This window comes from Anas acuta, chromosome 2, assembly GCF_963932015.1.
Source record: "Anas acuta chromosome 2, bAnaAcu1.1, whole genome shotgun sequence".
Taxonomy (NCBI): Eukaryota; Metazoa; Chordata; class Aves; order Anseriformes; family Anatidae; genus Anas; species Anas acuta.
This window is the reverse complement of record NC_088980.1, coordinates 116383128-116402048: the sequence shown is the minus strand read 5'-3', so window position 1 is coordinate 116402048 and position 18921 is coordinate 116383128. Positions and strand designations below refer to the sequence as shown.

The following is an 18921-nucleotide window of genomic DNA, read 5'->3' as shown; positions in this document are numbered from 1 at the left end:
TTTCCGGGTCCACTCCCGTACCAAAAATGTATTGTGTAGAGGTAGCCTCCAAAATACGTGAACATGGCTGTTTGTTGATAGAAGAGGTTTTGTCTTTGTATGCATTCTGAATGAAACATAAAACATTTTTGGTTTTCTCTTTGGTAGAGATGAAGATGACATAAATGATGTGACTTCTATGGCTGGGGTCAACCTGAGTGAGGAGAGCGAGTGCATTCTGGCAACAAATTCTGAACTCATTGGTACAGTGATCCGCTCTTGTGCAGATGAACCTTTTCTCTCTTCAGAAGCACTTCAGAAGAAGATCTTGAACATTGGTGAGAACAAAGCACATGTAACTAACGTGTGTGTGGATATAATGTTGTATTCTTGCATCCTTTATCAGCCAACCTCTGATCTTTGAAGAAGGAGCTGGAACTCCAAGATCCGCTATCTCCATTCAAGTTTCTACCAAACTATACGGAGTTTTTACTTCCCCTCTAATCAAGAAATAAGCATTTTTTTTTTTTATGTGAAAGTAGTCTGAAGCCCAATAGGGGAAAAAGAAGCTGGTGCCATGGTGCCACTTCTACATGTAAGAATTCGATGAAGTGAGCAACTTGACTACTTTTACACTTACTGGAACACATAAAAAACAAGAGATGTTAATTTCAAACACTAAACTGTGCTTTTCTATTCCTGCAGCTCCTGATTGGATATATTAAATTTGCTTTTTTAACAGCTTTTGCATTCCCCAGCCCGTTTAGGTATATGTACTCTCCTACCCAATGTTTCACATCCTGCACATGTGGTTAGAAAGAAATTTCATACTGCCAATATGCACAGGGTAGACTTCTGTTAATGACTCCCTCTGCGGAAGAATCTTTCATTGATTTTATACAAAAGAGATGTTAAAGGTATCTGTCTGTATCAGTGAATACTACTGTGGGATGAGCGTTGAATGTCTGAGCCTAAAACGTAATAGGAAGGTTTTTGTTTTTTTTTTTTTGTATATGTTGCTTCAGCCATTAGTTTCTGAGCAAAACTGTAACCCTTGCTTGGCAAGGTGTGTGATGTCTGAGCAGGGAGTGTGCATTGGTGCAGCATCACGTTGCCATCTCCTGCAAGCTGGATGGATGTTGCTCAATCCTTTGCTCATGTTCACTGCTTGGTACAGTGTCACACTGCAACAGTGAGCTCACAGCTGAGCATTCAAGAAAGTTCATGTGTGCAGCCCTAATTCTTTTGCAGTGGTCTAATCACACGATCACAAAGTCCTCCTGTTTCTACATGCAGCTTGTTCCTAGTCCAAGGAAAGCAGCTAGCTTGTGAGGAGTATGTAAGCTGCTCCCTCTGCACACCCCACACTAGTTAGCCTGGTTGATGTGCCATCTGGGCTGCACAGGGCATGGTTCAGTGGCGTCGGTGCCCCCTCACCAGTTGAAAGGGGAAAAAGACATCTTGGACCTGGTCCTTAGAAGCTTTTTTCAAAGTTTGATAGATGGTTAACCAGTCATCTATGGGAGGCAGGTATAAGGAAATAATGGATCTCTAAAAAAGTGGAAGGAGAAAGTACTTCTAGAATAACTGTTTTGTGGTGTTTGGACAGTTTATTTAAAAATAGGAAATACAGGCAGAGCTCTTTGAAGGCTTGCATGATAGCTGTTCCACATTTATGACATAAACTATTATTATTGAAAGAATGTTTTGATAGCAAGGAAACGAATGCTGTCTGGGAGTGCACCAATTTAGAAAACAAATGCTTCTGTTCTTGAACGGAGAGCCCTCTTCTGTTCAGGAATTGCATGTGGAAGGGTGGTCTTGAGGTTTGGGGAGGCTTAATTTTGCTTTTAAGTTGATGTTTCAGGTTTCAGGTATCCTGATTGTCTAGTGGTGAATTACAGAGGAAGCGTTGAAAGGTGCTTGAGCAAAATGCACTTTGCATTCAGCTAAAGTGCAGCCTAATATTTACCAGCCAAGATCAAACAGCGAGAACGTTTTGATTTTATCTGGAAAAACATTGTAGATTTTCCCTGTCTGGTGAGATTGCTGTGCCAACTAAAAATGTATAATAAAGGCAAATGAAATAGGTGATTAGTTTTTTACAGTGTGCTGTTTATCCATTCTGAACACTTCACTGGGCAATAAATACCAAAATGGATTTTGAATGCATGCTATGAACTGCATCATAAAGTCTTACAGCCACTGTAAATGCAGTGAGGGGCAAGGGAAAGAGCTTTTGATGGGTGCTACGTATAAAGTGGGTGAAACAGCCTCCTGCCTTGCCCATAAGGGAGAAGTCAGCACTGTCCAGGTGTCCTGGTGGAGCCACGTTGAGTGACCAACCACGTCAAGCACAGGAGCACTTCTCCATCAGCAGTCTGCAGGAAGGTTGCAGAGTGGCAGCCAGGGAATGGGTTGGAGGCGATGGCATGATGGCCCCGATGGGATCAGATCTCTTATTTTCCAAGTTGCCAGCTTGGGTCAGTCTGCCATGTGCCGCTTGGTCGAGGTAGGTGGGAGGAGGGCTGAGTCTTGCACACCCAGAGAGCGCTGCGAAAAATATCCCTATTCATTGAATAAATGTCATGAGTTGTTAACAAGCACGGTGTCAAGCAGGGCAAAATGTAATTCTCTATTTTTTTTAATTACTGAAATTAACAGAATATGGCACTAATTTCTACAGCTACCACTTCTCCCCATCCCCGAACATGAAGCTTGATTTGTGTTCTTATTAACTTTGTCCTATAAATGACCTTGCAAGGAGAGTGATTCTAGAGGCTAAGTGAAACAATGTCTATATTTTCTGAAGCTCCGGGCTAAGTTTTATTAATGTAATGTCTAAGATCTTTGAAGTTGTGACTTTACCAGGAAAATCATAATCTCCAAACCTTTATTCATAATGGGTATGACTTCCAGGGGGAACAGAATACCTGCTGTGCTAATTATTTCAATTATCAGCTACTACTAAAACACGTAATGGATTTTCTCTGCTTCCACAGGTAAAAGGCATGACATTATGGAACTTAACTCTGATGTTGTGAACTTGATCTCCCATGCTACACAGGAGAGATTACGAGGGCTCCTAGAAAAACTAACTGTAATTGCTCAGCACAGAGTATCAACCCACAAGGTAAAAGGAAATCATTAAGCAAGTTTTGCACCAAAGTTTTCCTGCTTTACAGCCTTGAAGCTAAACCTCTTCCAAGCATAGGTACATCACACGCAATATGTGCATTTCCAGTATCTACCAAAGGCTGATTTTTGTTTTAACTGTTTATAGCCTCTAACTATGCCTTACGCTTGCTATTCGACTTGTTGGATAAGCGCTCTTTAAAACCCAACATAAGAGTAAATGCATTTCTCTTGTTCTGTAGAGATGGTGGTTGTCATATAAAATCTCTCTTACATGGTAACGTTAAATTGGTAACCTCCAGTGTAAGTTGGTAAACACCAACAAAGCTGTTGTTGGTGGTTGGGTTGTTCTAGGGGCTTGTATTTGTTTTATGCATGTCCTGTGGGTGGAACTGCAGTATTGTCTCCATTAAAGGCCTTGAGAAACTGAATCAAGCAGTTTATTTTTATAGTGCTTCATGTGAATGGTGAAGGCAGAGACCCTTTTGATCACAGTCTCCAGATTTTTAGTCCCACCAATGCTACTTACCTCCCTCCCTGCGGTATTAGCTCCACTCAGTATAAGCTAGATCAGGTGCTAGTGAGCCAGGTTTCCTTAAGGTGTTTGTGTGGTACAAATGGGAAACACTAACTTAATAGTGGCCAAAGAAGTGCATCAAAGCCTTTTTTTTTGTCTACCTAAGTTAATACGAATCTTTTTTTTTTTCAGTATCAAACTGTATTAGGAAAAGAAAAGTTATAAATCAGTCAACTTTGAATTTTTGTGATTAATAGGAGCTTTGCTCTTGTTATATATTAAAGTATAAACAACTGATGGGGTGGGAGTTATTTTTGAACAGAATGTTTTTTATAGGCTTCTAAACAGAGGAGAAGCAATATTAAAGGGCAGGAACTATTTAGAAACTTTGAAGTATTTATAGTGATGTCTAGAGCAGCAGGAGTATGCTGTTCCTTGCCAGAAGAGTTTAAAAAAATGCAGAAGCGTACAATTTCTATGAGAAGTCTTCAGAAATCTGCGTGTTCTGCGTTTTCTCTGAAGTGGGAGATCTGTTGAAGTTTGTGAACAGAAATGAGGTAGAAGCTGAAGTCTTAAGGAACTGGTAGGACTTAACATCTTGCAAACACCAGAGGTGGCAAGGGGGTGTTTTGGGACAGTGGGCTTGATATGGCTACAGCTAACTTTCCTCATTGAACTAAAATGATGGGAAATCTGATAGGTTTTGGTCTGATTGAGTTGCCAGAAGCCAAGATAAGATAGTAAGGCTGCAATACACTTATTTGCTTTTCCTTTCCTCAAAAAGAGAGAGAGGAAAAGGCTGTACTGGACATAATAATCTCAGAGGCACAGGTACCCTCGTTTGGCAGGAAGATGTATTACAGTGCAGGGGAGTGCTCTAGAAGATGACATGGGTGAACACTCCCACATGAATAATACTGCAAAGCATGCCAACAGGTTTTTGGAAACCTGTCTTCAAGAACAGAACACTTCAGGTTTTTAGCCCCCTGCTACGTATCTGTGTGTTCCTGTATTCCATCTCCCACAGTGTTTGCTACTGCTCTTTTACCACATGGCTATCAGCAGGTACCAGTGTGTGGTGTGGACTCATGTTTTGGAGAATTATCCAGAGACCTTCCAAGAGGATTGGTTAGTTGCCCTGCAAGGCTTTTCATGGGGGTGCCTTCATTACAAAAAGATAGCAGTATGGCAAGTGTTGTGCAACTGAGGTAGCTATTGTAAAAGTAGGAGTTGGTGTAAGCAGCCAGTAATTCATAGGCTATTGCTCAGAAAACTTTTCCCAGTTTGTTCAGCTGTTGCCTAGAAGCTTCCATCTGGTGGCTGGCCCTTCAGAGAGAGTGGGCAGGGTAAAAGCTTTATGTCATAGCTTGCTGCCATGTACACTTTTTCACTTTTGCCCTTTTTCGTTAAATAAATAAATATATATATGTGCACACATGGGTATGTATGTAATTAGACGTTACTATATTAATTAGGGTAGAATTGTTACAATGGCCTTTCTATCCCAAGCAGTGAACAGCCTTGCAAATTGCTGTGAGCTGCTGCCTGTGCTGCAGCTCCTAGTTGCAGTGCCTGTATAGAGGCCAGGTAAGACCATGAAGACGATCAGCTAGCTGATTCAGTTGCTCCTCTCCTATAATCTGGAGACTTGGGACATCATGTGATGGTCAAGACCTGAATTAGCCGTGACAATTACACAGTACAGTGATTAAAAACATTCTTATTGTGGTTGGGCTCAGCAGAGCGTGAGATTACTGTTATATGCCCCTGTACTTGGGGGCTTCAGCTCCTGTCTTTGAGCATCCTGTGCTGTGTTGTCAACAGGGCTCAAAGACAATGTTTTCCTAGTGTGCAGTAGCAGTAAAACAAGGCAACCCTGCACTGTACTGTCAGTACTGGCAACATGACGTGGCAGCTCCATTGGCATAAGGAATAAACTGTAGTATAGCTTAGGGGCAAATGCTCCTAGATGTGAAAGCCAACAGCCTTCCCTTTCTTCTCGTCCTCCCCTTGTCCTCCTGCCTGCTCTCTTCTCAAAGCCATCAAACTGTAGAGTGCAAAAGTAACTCATCAGAGGTTAAGAGACTTCTGTTTGTACCTTGGTTCAGGAACTGCTTGTAGAAAGCCAAAGCTGTGTAGGTTCCCATGTAATAGCTTCGCCTCTGTACCATCTGGTGTCCACACTCTGTCTTCAGCAAGGCTTTTCAGCATGACTAAAGTTGTTGAGCTCTTGTAGGAGAGCTGTTCTGTATGGGATTCTTCCAATTTCTTTCCAGGTGGACTGAAGTAGCATGCAGTTCTCACACCTGTTATTTTTTCTGTGCCCCATGGCATACAGTATATTCTTGGTGCTAAACTGCCAATGCCTTAGATTTTCAGATTCATTGTCAAGTACATGACAATCTAGGAAGGAACCTGCAAATCATGAACATGGCATAGAGCTTCTTTTCAAAAATGTTGCCAGGTCTTCTCACTGAAGACATACCTGGGAACGTTTTGCCTCAATGCTGCGTGTTTCAAATACGTGAAAACCTAAGGTACAAATTCTGGGACAAGTTGGCAGCACTTTAAAGCACATCTGTGGAGAAGTCTCAAATATATTCATTTCTCTTGAAGAAAAAGGTGTGGAGGAATTAATTTTGTAAGTCTACAGATGCACTGATGTGCTATTGTATGAAAGGAGTAACTTGTTGCAGGACAGTGGGAAAACTTTCACTTACAGTGAACTCCAGATTAAATTAGCTCTGTTGAAGTAAAAGCAACTTCTAAAGTGTCAGATATGCAAGCTCAGCTTTGACATGTACAAATCTAACCATGCTTAGTGTTAGGGTTACCTGCATTACCTATCACTAACTGTGTAACTCTGGTTTTTGTGGCGGTTGTGCTGTTGTATCTGGGGACCGCCTGGCCTTACATGAAGAAATTTAAGCTGTTACATGAACAAAAACTGAATGCAGCTTGCTTCCTCGTAACCATAATGGTAATGGGTTATGCACAGGCACACAACACGGTACTTTCTGTCTGAGCAATTACGGTGCTAAAAGATCAGGGAGAGCAAGTTAGGTGGGTAGGTAGGACAAAATGTAACTGCAGATGTTCTTAGGAGACCTGAAATCAGGTATCTTAAACACCTGTATTTCCTGAGTGGAAATAGTGTAAAGAATGCTCATATCTTTTGTCCCATACAAGTTGGGGACAAGAAGCCTTGGGGTGCTTCTGTTTGGGCAACTTGCTTTGCTAATTAGCATAGGTTCTTTGATTTGATGTTAAAAACTTAATTACCTAACTCTGACTTTCAGTATTCTAGAGAAGCACTTTTAAACTTTGAAAAATAATCTTCTGGTAATACAGCTTTCTTCTTTGTCCCATTAAAAGTGTTGCAGCATGGTGGTGCATTATAAACTGCTCCTGCAAAACAAATTGTACTGGTGTGCTGAGGCTGACTCATGAAGTAATGTATGTTTTGTGGGGAGCAGTAAAAAGTCAAGAGCAGTAACAAAAGACGGGGCAAAAGGCTTGTCAGACTTCTGCAGAACCACAGCCTCTTCTTGGGAAGGACAAAGTCTCCTTAGTTGCAACACATGGTGTGGTCTGAGCCACAATTGGCGATACGTGACAATGTGGTGGCTCACTGAAAAGACCAAACTTCATACAAGAAGAGGGATTGATTTCATGCTTTGGCTGCGTTGTGAGAATTCAGCTTGGGAAACAGCAGTACCCCACAACAGGACTTTTACTTTCCTTCCAGCTTCTAAAAAATATATGACTGGTGTGGGAACAACAGTTCGAGTATGCTGTGTTTGAAAACTGTTTGGAAATGGAATTCATTGATAGTTTATATATGTAAAATATATTCTTGCCTAAAATGTGATTGTAAAACGTGTTGTGCTTGTTCCAGAATAATTGCATGTCAGGGCTGTTTCATTGAAGTGTGAGACTGGGATAGTGTAGAAGGAAAAAGGGTTGCTGAAAATGTGCAGTGTGTTTGGCTGGTAAAAGCCTAAAGGTAAATTTCTTAGGAAGAGAGAAGTTGACGAAGTAACAGAGGCAGAAGAGTGATGTGCATTTGAAAGAGTGGTTCAGCTAGGTGGCACAGATGTGCCTCTTCTCGAATGGACTCCTTGTCTTGTCTGGTGCTGTTTGACTAATTTATGGCTTCAGTGGCCTGTCTGGAAGAGCAGAAGCACTAAAAGCTAGGTTTTCACTGCCAGCTGACACCACTTGAGAACTTCCCTTTTGCCATCTTAGTTCCTATCTAGGCAAACTAAGGTTACACTTCACTCAGATGTTCCAGAGAGGGCGATGATGATCAGAAAATCAAACTACTGATGGCTGCTTTTTTCAATCTAAACTAAAATGACTGCAGGCTTGCTTCAGTGCATGCATGTTCAGTTAGTGCTGGAACCAGTTGCTAGTATTCTCTGGCCCAGCTTTGGACAGTGTTGGACCAGATGACTTCCACAGGTTACCTTCCAAAATAAACCACTCTGACTTGAGAACATACACTGATGCAGAATAGTGTATTCCTGAAGCTACAGTAAACCATATGTAATTAATCACCTCACTTTACTTACCCCAAGATTCATCGTTACTAGTTCTGTTCCCCACCAGGTGAGGCTTGTTTCAAATTCAGGATTAAATGTCAGAAACTTTTAAATTTTGAATCTTTTTTTCTCCTTAAAGGAGAAAGGATATGATGGTCTACTTTCTTTTTCTCCTCCTAATAACCCATCAAGAACACAATCTTGTGTATATGTTTACTGCATATGAAAATGCTATTTATCATAGCCTTTTAGTAAAGACTACAATTCTAATATTGTTGTTATAATCAATCGACAATAGAACTAAATCTTGATAATGGCACTTGTTCCGTAACCTCTTACTAGTCATGGATCCAAAGAAGCATGGATCTGTGGGGAGGAGATATGTGAATGGCTACTTGCCACCTGAAATCTTCCTAGAACAGCCTAAATTTTTCAGCTTTGATAAAAAAGAATATTCTTCTTTTCAGGCTGTTTCCATTTGTTATCTCTAGTAGTGTATAAAAAAAAAATCTGATTGTCTATAACAACATTCTCTTTCCAGGGGAGCGATAAGTACATCGTATCTAGTGATACCAGAGCACAGCTGAGATTTCTCGAGAAGCTTGATCACCTAGAAAAACAGAGAAAGGATGAAGAAGAACGTGAGATGTTACTACGAGCAGCCAAGGTAAGAACATCATTCCTTGCTTTCCATGGAAGTAGCATTGTCCTTCAGACTGGTGAACATCCATAGGTTTCTCCAGTTTCTGCTTTAGATACAATAACCAGTAACCTTATAACTGGAGAAATTTAATGGTTAGGACAGCTTGGGCTGTGCAGAAAAGGATTTTAGCTTTTTACCTTCTAGAGATCACAGGACTTCTTCTAGATAAGTGGTAGGGGAAGATCTCAATCTTCTTTTAAGATTATTCCTACTGGACAAAATGAAATAAGTATTTACGTAGCCATAAACTTAATTTCTGGCTCAGTTTTTGGTTCCAAAACTGTTGTCTTTCTCCATAGCTGCGCTTGGCATCGTTAGAAAATACAGATTCTCTATACTTGTCCAGGCTGGTGTCTGGTGAGATCCACTGCTCTGCCAGGTGTATTTCTTTGCTGTAGTCAGATCGGAGTGTTTACCTTCAAGCCTGGTACCCCTGCATCTGAGAATCCCTGCTCAAGACACTGACAGTACAGAATAAGTATCCTTCCTCAATACCTCCCCTGAAGAACAGAGGAGTAAATAACAGATCTGTAGCTGTTGCAACATCAGACGGGAGTTGATCCTTTCCTGTTGTTGTTTCTGTTTCGAGCTGGATTCTGGAGCCCCTTGGGTGGAAGTGTAATCTAGACTCGAAAGAATCGAGTTGTACTTGCACAAGTAGGACTCCTTTTCTTTCCTGCACTTCCTGTCCTTTGTAAGTGTCTGCTGCTGACATGAACAGCATCATGCCTAGACTGGACCTGACTGACAGCGTTAGCATCATTTTCAGCTTAATCTTGCTTCGGGCGAGAGCAGAGGCAGCCGGCCCAGATGAGGGAGGGGGGAGTTATGTGTGTGGAGGGGGAGGGGAGCCAGTCTGGATGGAGGCATTCACCCCTGGAGCGAAATCTTTCAATCACAAGAGAAAATTGTCATTTATTAAATATTTAACGGATGCAGCAGTGTTTGGATGCTGGTAATTTCTGTTCAATCTTTTTCCTCTTCCTTTGGTAGAGCCGTTCCAATAAAGAAGATCCAGAGCATCTGCGTTTGAAGCAGAAAGCAAAAGAGGTAGGACTTTCAAGTTACCATGCTTGCCTTTGTGTGTTGAGAGAAGGTTGGCAGCCCTGTCCTGGCAATTAGGTCAGGGTTTATTTTGCTGTTGCATACCATTTGCCGAGGCCTTGGGGAAGGACAGGAACTGCTACAGGCAAGGGCAGTGCTTCAAATGAGGTCAATGAGTTATGAGCTCTCTTTTTTAACATTTTATTTTCATAGTTTCAGTCCTGTCTAGAAATGGCTCTTTGTAAACTTACAGCAGTACACTTGGTAGGAATATAATGTGGGATTAGAAAAAAAAAAAAAAAAAAAGAAACTTTGAGATTTAGCATCTGGGACTGTACAATAGGCTACATTTTTCCAGGGTAATTGTTCGTTTTGTAAATCTGATACTGCTTATAATTCTTTGGCTGGGAGGCGGTACTGGGATTTAGTTTTAAATGGAAAATGCCTCTGGCTTTTAATTTTCTGGGCCCAGCAGTTTTCTGTTCTGGAATGGAGCCCTTGTTTCACACAGTTCATGTTTAGCTGCAGGGGTTTTAGTTTATAGCTTAGACTGGTTAAGCTTTTACTCCCAGAGGCCTCTGCATAGCAACTGTAGAAATCAACAAATAAGTTCATTTATGTCTGCAGCCTTCTCTCAGTAGCTGACTTTTTACATTTCCCAATATCCATTTCCTGACTTTTCTAGCCCGAGAGAAAAAAGCTCCACTAATTGGAGCTTATTTTAATTGAGCCTTAATATTGGATCTCACTGGAGTTGCCCCCAGAGCTACTGGGAACAGAATGAAATGAAAGTACCTAAGGTTGAAGATGTGTGTGCGTGTGTATGTGTGTGTGAAATTTTTCACTTGACCTACAGATTCTTTTCCCTGCTGAATAAATCATCAAGCCTGTTCACATTTCTGATTAAGGATCTGACAGCAGACGATAATAAAGACAATTGAGGTGTGAGACGTGTGATACAGAGCTGAAGAAATTGGTTTCTATAGTTACTTGACTGATTTCATGCAATTTTTAAGGATCTTTGTGCTAAATGAGAGTGATTTTCTGAGCAACCTTTTTCCTTAACTGTGCCTCTTGAACTATGAAATTTGTTGCTGCTTAACATTGCTGCACTTGGCTCCTAGGTGCCAGCAGCAGCAGCAGGTTATTTATGAATGCTTTAAAGGCCCTTATTGTTTGGATTAATGTAGGAGCTGAGGCAAAACAAATGGAAATCCAGTAAAATAGTATTAAAATCAATGCTCTGGATTTATACCAAAGTAGAAGAAATTTGTAAAAGAAGAGGAGAGAAGGAACTTGCTTTTTACTATCTGTCTTTTACTTCTTTTTCCTCCTTACAACTCCTCCTTCATGCTTCCAATCTGTGAGTACAGAAGTTGCCTTAAAGCCCTTTCCAGTTTGCCTCTAGTGCCACCAGGATCAACAATCAGTGGGTAAACGCTGATTTGTTTTGTCTTGTAGGTGGCTTTACCTCTGCATCATCTGACTGTTTCTGGAGGTGTTTTTCTTTTTAATAAAACACTGCAGTTCTGCATTTAAGCCATTCATTTTTGCAGCTGCTTTCCTGTTTTCCTCTGAACAATAATGTATAGGGTCTTGAAAAATATTCTGTGATGTGGATATTCAGAATAGAAGAAAGCTAGGTGTGCGTTTTGGTTTGGTTTTGGACTGATTTGTGCTGCTAATGAGATCTCTTTAAAAGTGGCTTACAGGTAAACAAAAAAGGAGCCAACAGCATGGAGAAGGCTGCTTGAGCTTAGTGCTCGGTGTTGTTTTAAGTTCTCTACTTTGCATCCTTTCATATACCTTATCTTGTGCCAGGTTATCACAGCTTTCCTCACATCTGTCCTGCGTTGTTGTCTGTGCTGTGCTGCTCACAGTGATCATCTCCAACTGCTTCATCAGAAGAGAAGGAGGCAGATTTTCCTCTTTGGACAATGCAGATCTTTGTGTTGGTATTGCCTTTTCCTCTTCTTTCCTGACCGCAAGGCAGCCAGAATCTCACCACGTTTCATGTGCAGGACACCCACCTTCTGTGCCATGAGTGCTTTCTTCTGTCTGCTTCAAGGCTGAGTTGCAGTGAGCCCAAATGCAGCTGGTCAGTCTTGACACTTCATCAGTGGTTTGTAGGTAAATGATCAGCTCACATCTGTATAAAAAAAGTACAAGCATGAGTAGAACTGGAATAAGATCAAAATAAAAATCAACAAATATCCTGAGGCTGAAACAGGTAATTCAGAAGTGCAGGGTATACTGGGGTGAATGCCTGAAAAGGCTCACCGTCTAGAAACCTGAGATGGGAATTTTGATACCACTGTCAGCTGGAAATGGATCTCTTCCAGGCCATTCTGGTCCAGTATTCACTGGAAAGCCTAACCTGATTGTCCCCTTATAGTTCTTAAAAAATATGGGTCTTTCTTCCTCAGAGCTGTCTTCTCTATGTTAACGGTAACCTTCTAGGAGAAGGGAGAGGGTGTGGGGTAATGCCACTGGACATCCCGAGCATGTTCTAAAGGATTGTTTCCCAGAATGCAAGCTGTACATGATGACCACGAATACTTTCAAATCCAGGATGTGCTGTCATCCAGTAGCCATAGGCAACTTCTTGAAATTGCTGGAAGTGCATCCAGAGACGTGGCAGTGGATTCTTTTATCCAACAGGCTGTACATAATTGCTGTGACCTTTTTTTGTCCCTTTTCACATAACCTATTACCTCATACTTCCCCAGTGATAAGTCAGTTTTCCCTATATTCTTAGTCTCTGTAGTTTGCTATGAATTGAATCTGTACTTACTTCCCCCTTTCACCTGTTTCAGCGAATTTTAATACCTACGGAAAGTGCACATTCCTTCTGAGACAGCTGCTGGGCTTGCCCGAAGCTGCTCCTTTATCCACTCAAGAATTTTGTCCTTGCTCACCTCACAGGCCAGCTCTTTGTGTAGCAGCATTCCCAAAGCCTGGGTAAATTGCCCCTGCTTTTCATTCAGCCTTATCTGCCACTTCAGGCTGAGAGGATACAGTCCTTGCTCTGTTGTCCCTGATGCTTGTCCTTTTAAAATTTATTTTCTTCGGTGATTTCTGCTATGTCCTGCTCTGCTTTCACCTATACCTCTAGTTATAAACAAAATGTTAAGCTGATACAATAATTCTTGCAGCTATATTTGTAGCTTATCAGCAGACTTCTTCCTTTCCTGAAAGGAGCTTACTTAAATTGAATAGGTGTGGGATGCTATCAAATGAGCAAGCATGCGATGTGAGCAGTGCATCAAAGAGGACCTGTAAAAACGGCAGTATGCAAGTGTGCTGTAAATTTAAAGAAACTCTGATCTTTTGTACCTTTCAGATTATACCTGCAGGGTTGAGCAGGCAAACAGGTATTGTACCAATAGTATCTTTGCTTATTTCCCTAACAGCTGCCTTCACCTCTGCTCTTACCTTGATGCATCTTGCAGCCTTCATCAGCGAAAAAGTCGAGCAGCCACATCTTGAAGAAGGGGAAGGAGCATGTGCAGTACTTGATGATAGGCAGCAAACCTGCCTGCTCCCTTCCTGCTCTGGCAGGTCACTAATGACTGCACAGGTCTTCTTAGTCCCTTGTTTGTATATACTGGACACACTTGTGCATTTTATTGTTATGATTTTTGACATGGATGTCACAAGATGGCAGCAGATGAGATGTTAGGAAGACTTATCAACTGATTGGGATGAAAACTTTAGTTTTCTGTTACAACAAAACTTCTCAGTAAACAGTGAAGTCTTTTACATGTGTCCATCCTAGCTTTCCCTTCTCTCCCACATGCATTCTTGGGTAACAAGCAGCTGTAACCCAATTCTCCCTACCGTCCCCAGCCCTCAGTTTTAAAGCTGTTGAATTATTTCCTTTCCTGCCCCCAATTCTTCTGCTTCTGTATTTAGTCTTCTGAACCTAATGGTTCAAGTTCTGTAAGACCACTCCTGTGGCAGGGGAAAAAAGGAAACTCCCTCGTGAAACATAACCTGCCAAAAAAGTAAAGAAGTTCTCATCACGATCAATGGACTTCTTATGACCCTTCAGTGACATTCTGAGAGCTTCTGCTTAATTAACTGATTTATATCACCTTTGTTTTTCTGTAGTGTTTCTTACCTGCTTCTGCATGATTTGAAAAAAAGATGACCATTGAACAGGCATACGTTTTGTTACTCTGCAGAGTTGTCCTACTGATAAGAAAGGGCCTAAGAAGCCGTGTTAGGAGTCTTCCAGAACGTTAAGAATGGAAATCCTGTAAAAAGTTAGATTATTAAATGAACTGAAAAGTGAACCAAATCCCTATTTATGTGGCCTTCATCCTGGTATTATGAAGAAGGATAAGATAAGAACAGTTGGGGTACCTTGAAGATAATATTTTAAATCCAGCTGGCTGGGAAGTGATAGCAACTATCTTTATCTTTGAAAAACAAAAGCCCCCCATCACCCTACTAAGCATGTTCTTTGGTTTTCAAATAGCCTTTTGGCAGTTTCTCCAAGAAACTGTAATGAGCGTGTAGCCATCTGAAAGTCTATGGCCTTGGATTAGAAACGCTAACAGAAGAAGTGTTAGCACTAAATGTGTTAGCACTAAACATGACAAAAAAAAATACGATAATGGAGAGCTGAGAACCAGAGTTCTGTACCGAGAAATGTTGGGTGGAGAGTGTGGTGATATGGAGGATCCTGCACATGGAAGATGTCTTAGGCACTTTCTGGTTTTGAGACCTTGAGGATGGGAGAATACACAGTGCTACATCAGCTGAAAATCATTCAAGATATTGTGGGTTTGCCGGAGCTGTGATGGTTTTAAAGTGATGTCTTGCAAGGGCTGGACACAATCCTGTTGTGATAATGCAAGTCTGCTGACAGCGATGGAGCAGTTTTCTCAAAAGTGATAGCATCTGAAATGATAAAAACTACTGGATATATTGCTTTGATGTGGTGCTGTAGCCTATTTCTTGGCTTCACAACAAAAGTAGCCTAAGCTGTGTCAAAAAAACAGGCATAAAGAGATCTTCGTGCTGGATATTAGACACCCAGGAACTTCTCTGGGCCTCCAAGTAAGGCAAGCTGATGGGACTGTACAGGCTAAACCACACTCTAGTTGATCTAGAGTGCACAAAAATGCACCTGTAATTGTTAAAAAGCTGGTAAAAGGAAACATGCACTCCAAACCTAGTAAATCCTTACAAGAATGGGCAAAATCAGGAGTCATGAAGTTGCTACACCCTGGATTTTTTCTCAAGTTTTGTGGCTACCTAGCTATTTATATACTAGAAAATGTCAAGTATCGGTTGAAGGAGAAATAAAACAAAAGCACTTCTCCCACTGAAACGTCTGTGGGGAATATCAACCTGAAATAAACCCACAGTACGGTGTACAACTCTGTGAGTTAGGCTACGTTTCAGCTCGGCACATGCTATTCTGCCTTTCTGGTTTTAAATCTAAATTACAACGGAGGGAAAAGTCACTGGAAACTAATCGTATGGCTAATTAAAACAGTTTGAAAGGAAGCAATTGCGAGAAGAGAAATTGCATTACAGGCAAGAGGAGAGGATGGTAAGTGTTTAAATATGCAGCCTTCAAATGTCAGTTTTCCTCGGAGAATGCCCCCCATATGAGAACTCCGATTCAGCCGCGCTCAACCTGTAGGGCAGAAAATTTCCTATGGAAAAGGTAGAGGCTGGAGGCAGTGGTGCTCGTTGAGCTTTATGAGAACCAGTGTGAGAGGCTCAGAACCGAAAACAGATTGTTAAGGTTTATTTTTCATTTTCATCACAAGTTCCTTTAAAATGCTTAAAGGGAATGCAAAAAATAAAAAATAAAATAAAAATTGAGTGCTTTCTTCAGAAGACAACGAAGAGGAGGAGAGAAGCAACTGAGAACAGTTTCAGAACATTAGATAGAGGATGCATTAAAACATGGTGAAACTTAATTGAAGAAGGTGGTTGGAAAATGAATGGATAAAAAGGAGAGAGAGAACTCCATGTGCTAAGTGGCCCCACTTTTAAGGAACTAAGTGTTAAGTTACCTTTTAAAATATATACTAAAGTGCTGTAGTAAATACCCACATTGAGGTTCCCTTTTCGTGGATGCAAGCTGGTAAAAAGGAAATGTTGACATGTGACAGGTGCTTTGATTTATCTGTAATATTTCAATATTCATAAATTTATTATTTCTTCACTGTGGAAGCTGGAAGAATTGGGGGCTTCTACCTCTTTTGTATGCCTACAGTTCTTGCTTTATTCCCCCTGCAAGTCTTATACAAATTCTTGTTCATCTACTTTAGTGCTTTTATTACTCCTGATGTACTTATTGCTGGATAGCACACATAACCCTTAGGCATACATTAACTTGTCTGCAGCCTTCCCTGCTTTCCTCTCCTGCCAGTTCTTCTGTTACTTTAAATATTTTATTTAATCTGTCCCATACTCTGTCAGCCTACAATATCACATGTGGAGACATCCCAGTCCCCGCTCTCTTTTCTTGATATTAAACCCAGAATCATGTACGTATGCTTTTCAGTCTCTTCCTTTATATAATTTATACCCAAATCCACAACTGCAGTGTTTAGCACTGTATCTGTCTTACAAGCATTTCTTGTGAGCTCATTTCTATCTGCGTGGCTCTACTGATTTGCTATTGCATCGCTAAGACTATTTTGTTTTCCTAAACAAAGCTTCCTAGCACTTAAACGTGAGAAGTGGATGAAAGAAATATTTCTCCAGGTTTTTCCTAGTACCTTTGTGTATTGGAATTGCTGCAGATGTGGGCAGCAGGATGAATTTCTTCAGGTGCGTCTCATTTGCCAGCATTATGCTGGACAAGTGCCATCTATTTGGCTTTTCTTTAACCTCAGACATGTTATTGATTCACGAACGCTGACTAATAGTGATGCTTAACATCTTGTCTCTAGCTTTACAGAAACCTTTCCTGGTAAAACTGTTCTTGAAGACCTAGAGAGTAAAGGTTTTGTGTGTTTTGCCTTCTGTGAAGTCTTACACCAGTCCTGTTCTGCTTTGTGGCTAAGCACAAGGGCTTTTGTTACCCCTTTGGCCCACTTGATATTACAGTCACCTGCTGCTATACACTTCACAGACTGGTTAGTGTGAATGAGTTGACTTCATTTGTTGTGTTTAAGGCATTCTTCCTTGCAGAGTTTAGGGAAAAGCTTGCTAAATTTTCATGACTTCGATAGGAAGCTCTGATTACTTGAACAATTGCTTATCATGTACTTACTAACTGAGAAAGCTCAAAAGCAACACGCAGTATCGCTTTAAAAAGTCTCCACATCTCATACCTGAAGTTCTTCTTGTTTCCTTATGCGACTTGAAATTCAATTTTTAATATTAAAATGCCACCAAAACACCATTGATGTAATAGTAAAAATAGATTATGCATATCTTCTGAAATGTGGAACGAGAGGCATCGTAAGCGAGATACAGTTTCTGCGAGCAGAAAAGGCAATGTTTTTCTCGGTAGAGGACTGAGTGAAGAACAGAGAGGTCAATTTTAAAACCTTTCATTTTGTGTGATTACAGCCATGCTGCAAATGCCATTTGACTATAAGGGAGGACTTTCAAACATACCTTACTTCTTGATTTATGCTGCAGGTCAGATTAACTAAAATGGTTATTGTGTCACCCTAGAGATTCCTGCTTGCTGCAAGACCAGACTTTAAACCCTATTTTTATTATTAAAAAGGCCAGCAGCAACAAAGACTATTTTACAAGTTCTGAGACGTTTTCCATAGCAATTTGATCTTTATACACAGGTTTTTAGAACTCTTTGTACTGTGGTTCTTTGTGTATGTAAAAATCAGAAAGGGGGAGCGAGAGCAGGAGCATTCATTTGCCTCTTGCCTGTAGCCTGTCTGCTCTTCGTGCTGTTCCCAAGGAATGAATTTGGGGCAGAACACGCAATCGACTTCGGTGTCATGGTGGAACAACAGCATCTGTTGGGAGATGAAGGGGGAAACCTGCTAGTTTGTGGGTCAATGTATGACAGGTTTGCCCTGCTCCTCTCGAATTGCTGTTAAACACTTCTATCTTGAAGAGGGAAAAAAAAATATCTGTTTTCAAGGTACATACCTGAGTGTGATAGTTTCTATTTATACCCTTTTTTATAGTCAGATACTGATATTAAAAAAAGCAGCCCCTGGAAGGGAAACAATGCTAGATACAACTTCTCTGCTTCATATTTCAATGCAGCTTATATACTACTTTTAATGTCTCTCACTTGTTGCAATGATCTTTCTGCCCTAACTTGTGTGCTACAGAAATACCTGTTAAAAACCGATTTGACTCAGTGTAGTTGCCTCTTACTCTTTCCTAATCTTGTTTAGGAAAATCCAACAGTAGCAAGCCAGCCAGTATCCCCCAGGTGTCCCTTGATGTTATCTTCTTCTTATCCTCTCTGCTTTAACTGCTCACAAGATGTTTGGACACTTCATACCATGCTTTTTAATGGAACAAAACTTGTTGAAAAAATGATTTTGCTGGCTTCAGCAGTGTAATTTGGATGACTGCCCACGTGTCTTAATGGGGATCTGTTGAGTCCATTATAGAGATTGAGCGTTTAAATTCATTTGTCTTAATTATATTCTCAGAAAATCCCCGAGATGTCTAGAATGGAACAAGAGTGATTTTTATTTTTTTCTTTTCCTCTGAAGCCTTGGTCAGATTCTGACTGACTTGAAAAAAATTGACTCTTTACGAGGTGGAAAACTTGCTGGGAAGAGTAGGTATAGCTCTGATGTGTTTTCAGCATTGTTTTGGGAATTACGTGGTCAAAGATGCATCAGTTCTGCTTCTAGAAAATGCATCCTTTTCATACCTCCCAGCGTCATCCTGCCCTTCGTGGGGCTGGATTTTCTTCCAGCACTGCCCTCCAGCAGCAGCACTTGCCCCCTCAGGGAGCCCATGTTGACTGTGTTCTTTCTCAGCCGGAATCGTGCAAGGCAGGGGAGTGCTTATGCCTGGGCATTTACCCA

At 41.0% G+C, this 18921-nt stretch overlaps 1 protein-coding gene across 2 annotated transcripts in view; it reads left to right on the top strand.

Annotated features, from left to right (window-relative positions):
- Nucleotides 1–18921, top strand: part of TAF4B (TATA-box binding protein associated factor 4b) — a 69764-nt gene that overhangs the window by 35750 nt on the left and 15093 nt on the right. The window contains exons 10-14 of one of the 2 annotated variants that reach the window (XM_068671839.1): nt 148–317; nt 2982–3112; nt 8717–8842; nt 9872–9928; nt 13336–14248. In XM_068671839.1, the coding sequence (XP_068527940.1) occupies nt 148–317; nt 2982–3112; nt 8717–8842; nt 9872–9928; nt 13336–13362 (511 nt within the window). In that variant the 3' untranslated portion in view covers nt 13363–14248. Of the gene's footprint in view, nt 1–147; nt 318–2981; nt 3113–8716; nt 8843–9871; nt 9929–13335; nt 14249–18921 lie in introns of those variants that run through there. The other variant, XM_068671838.1, reaches the window with a different exon arrangement.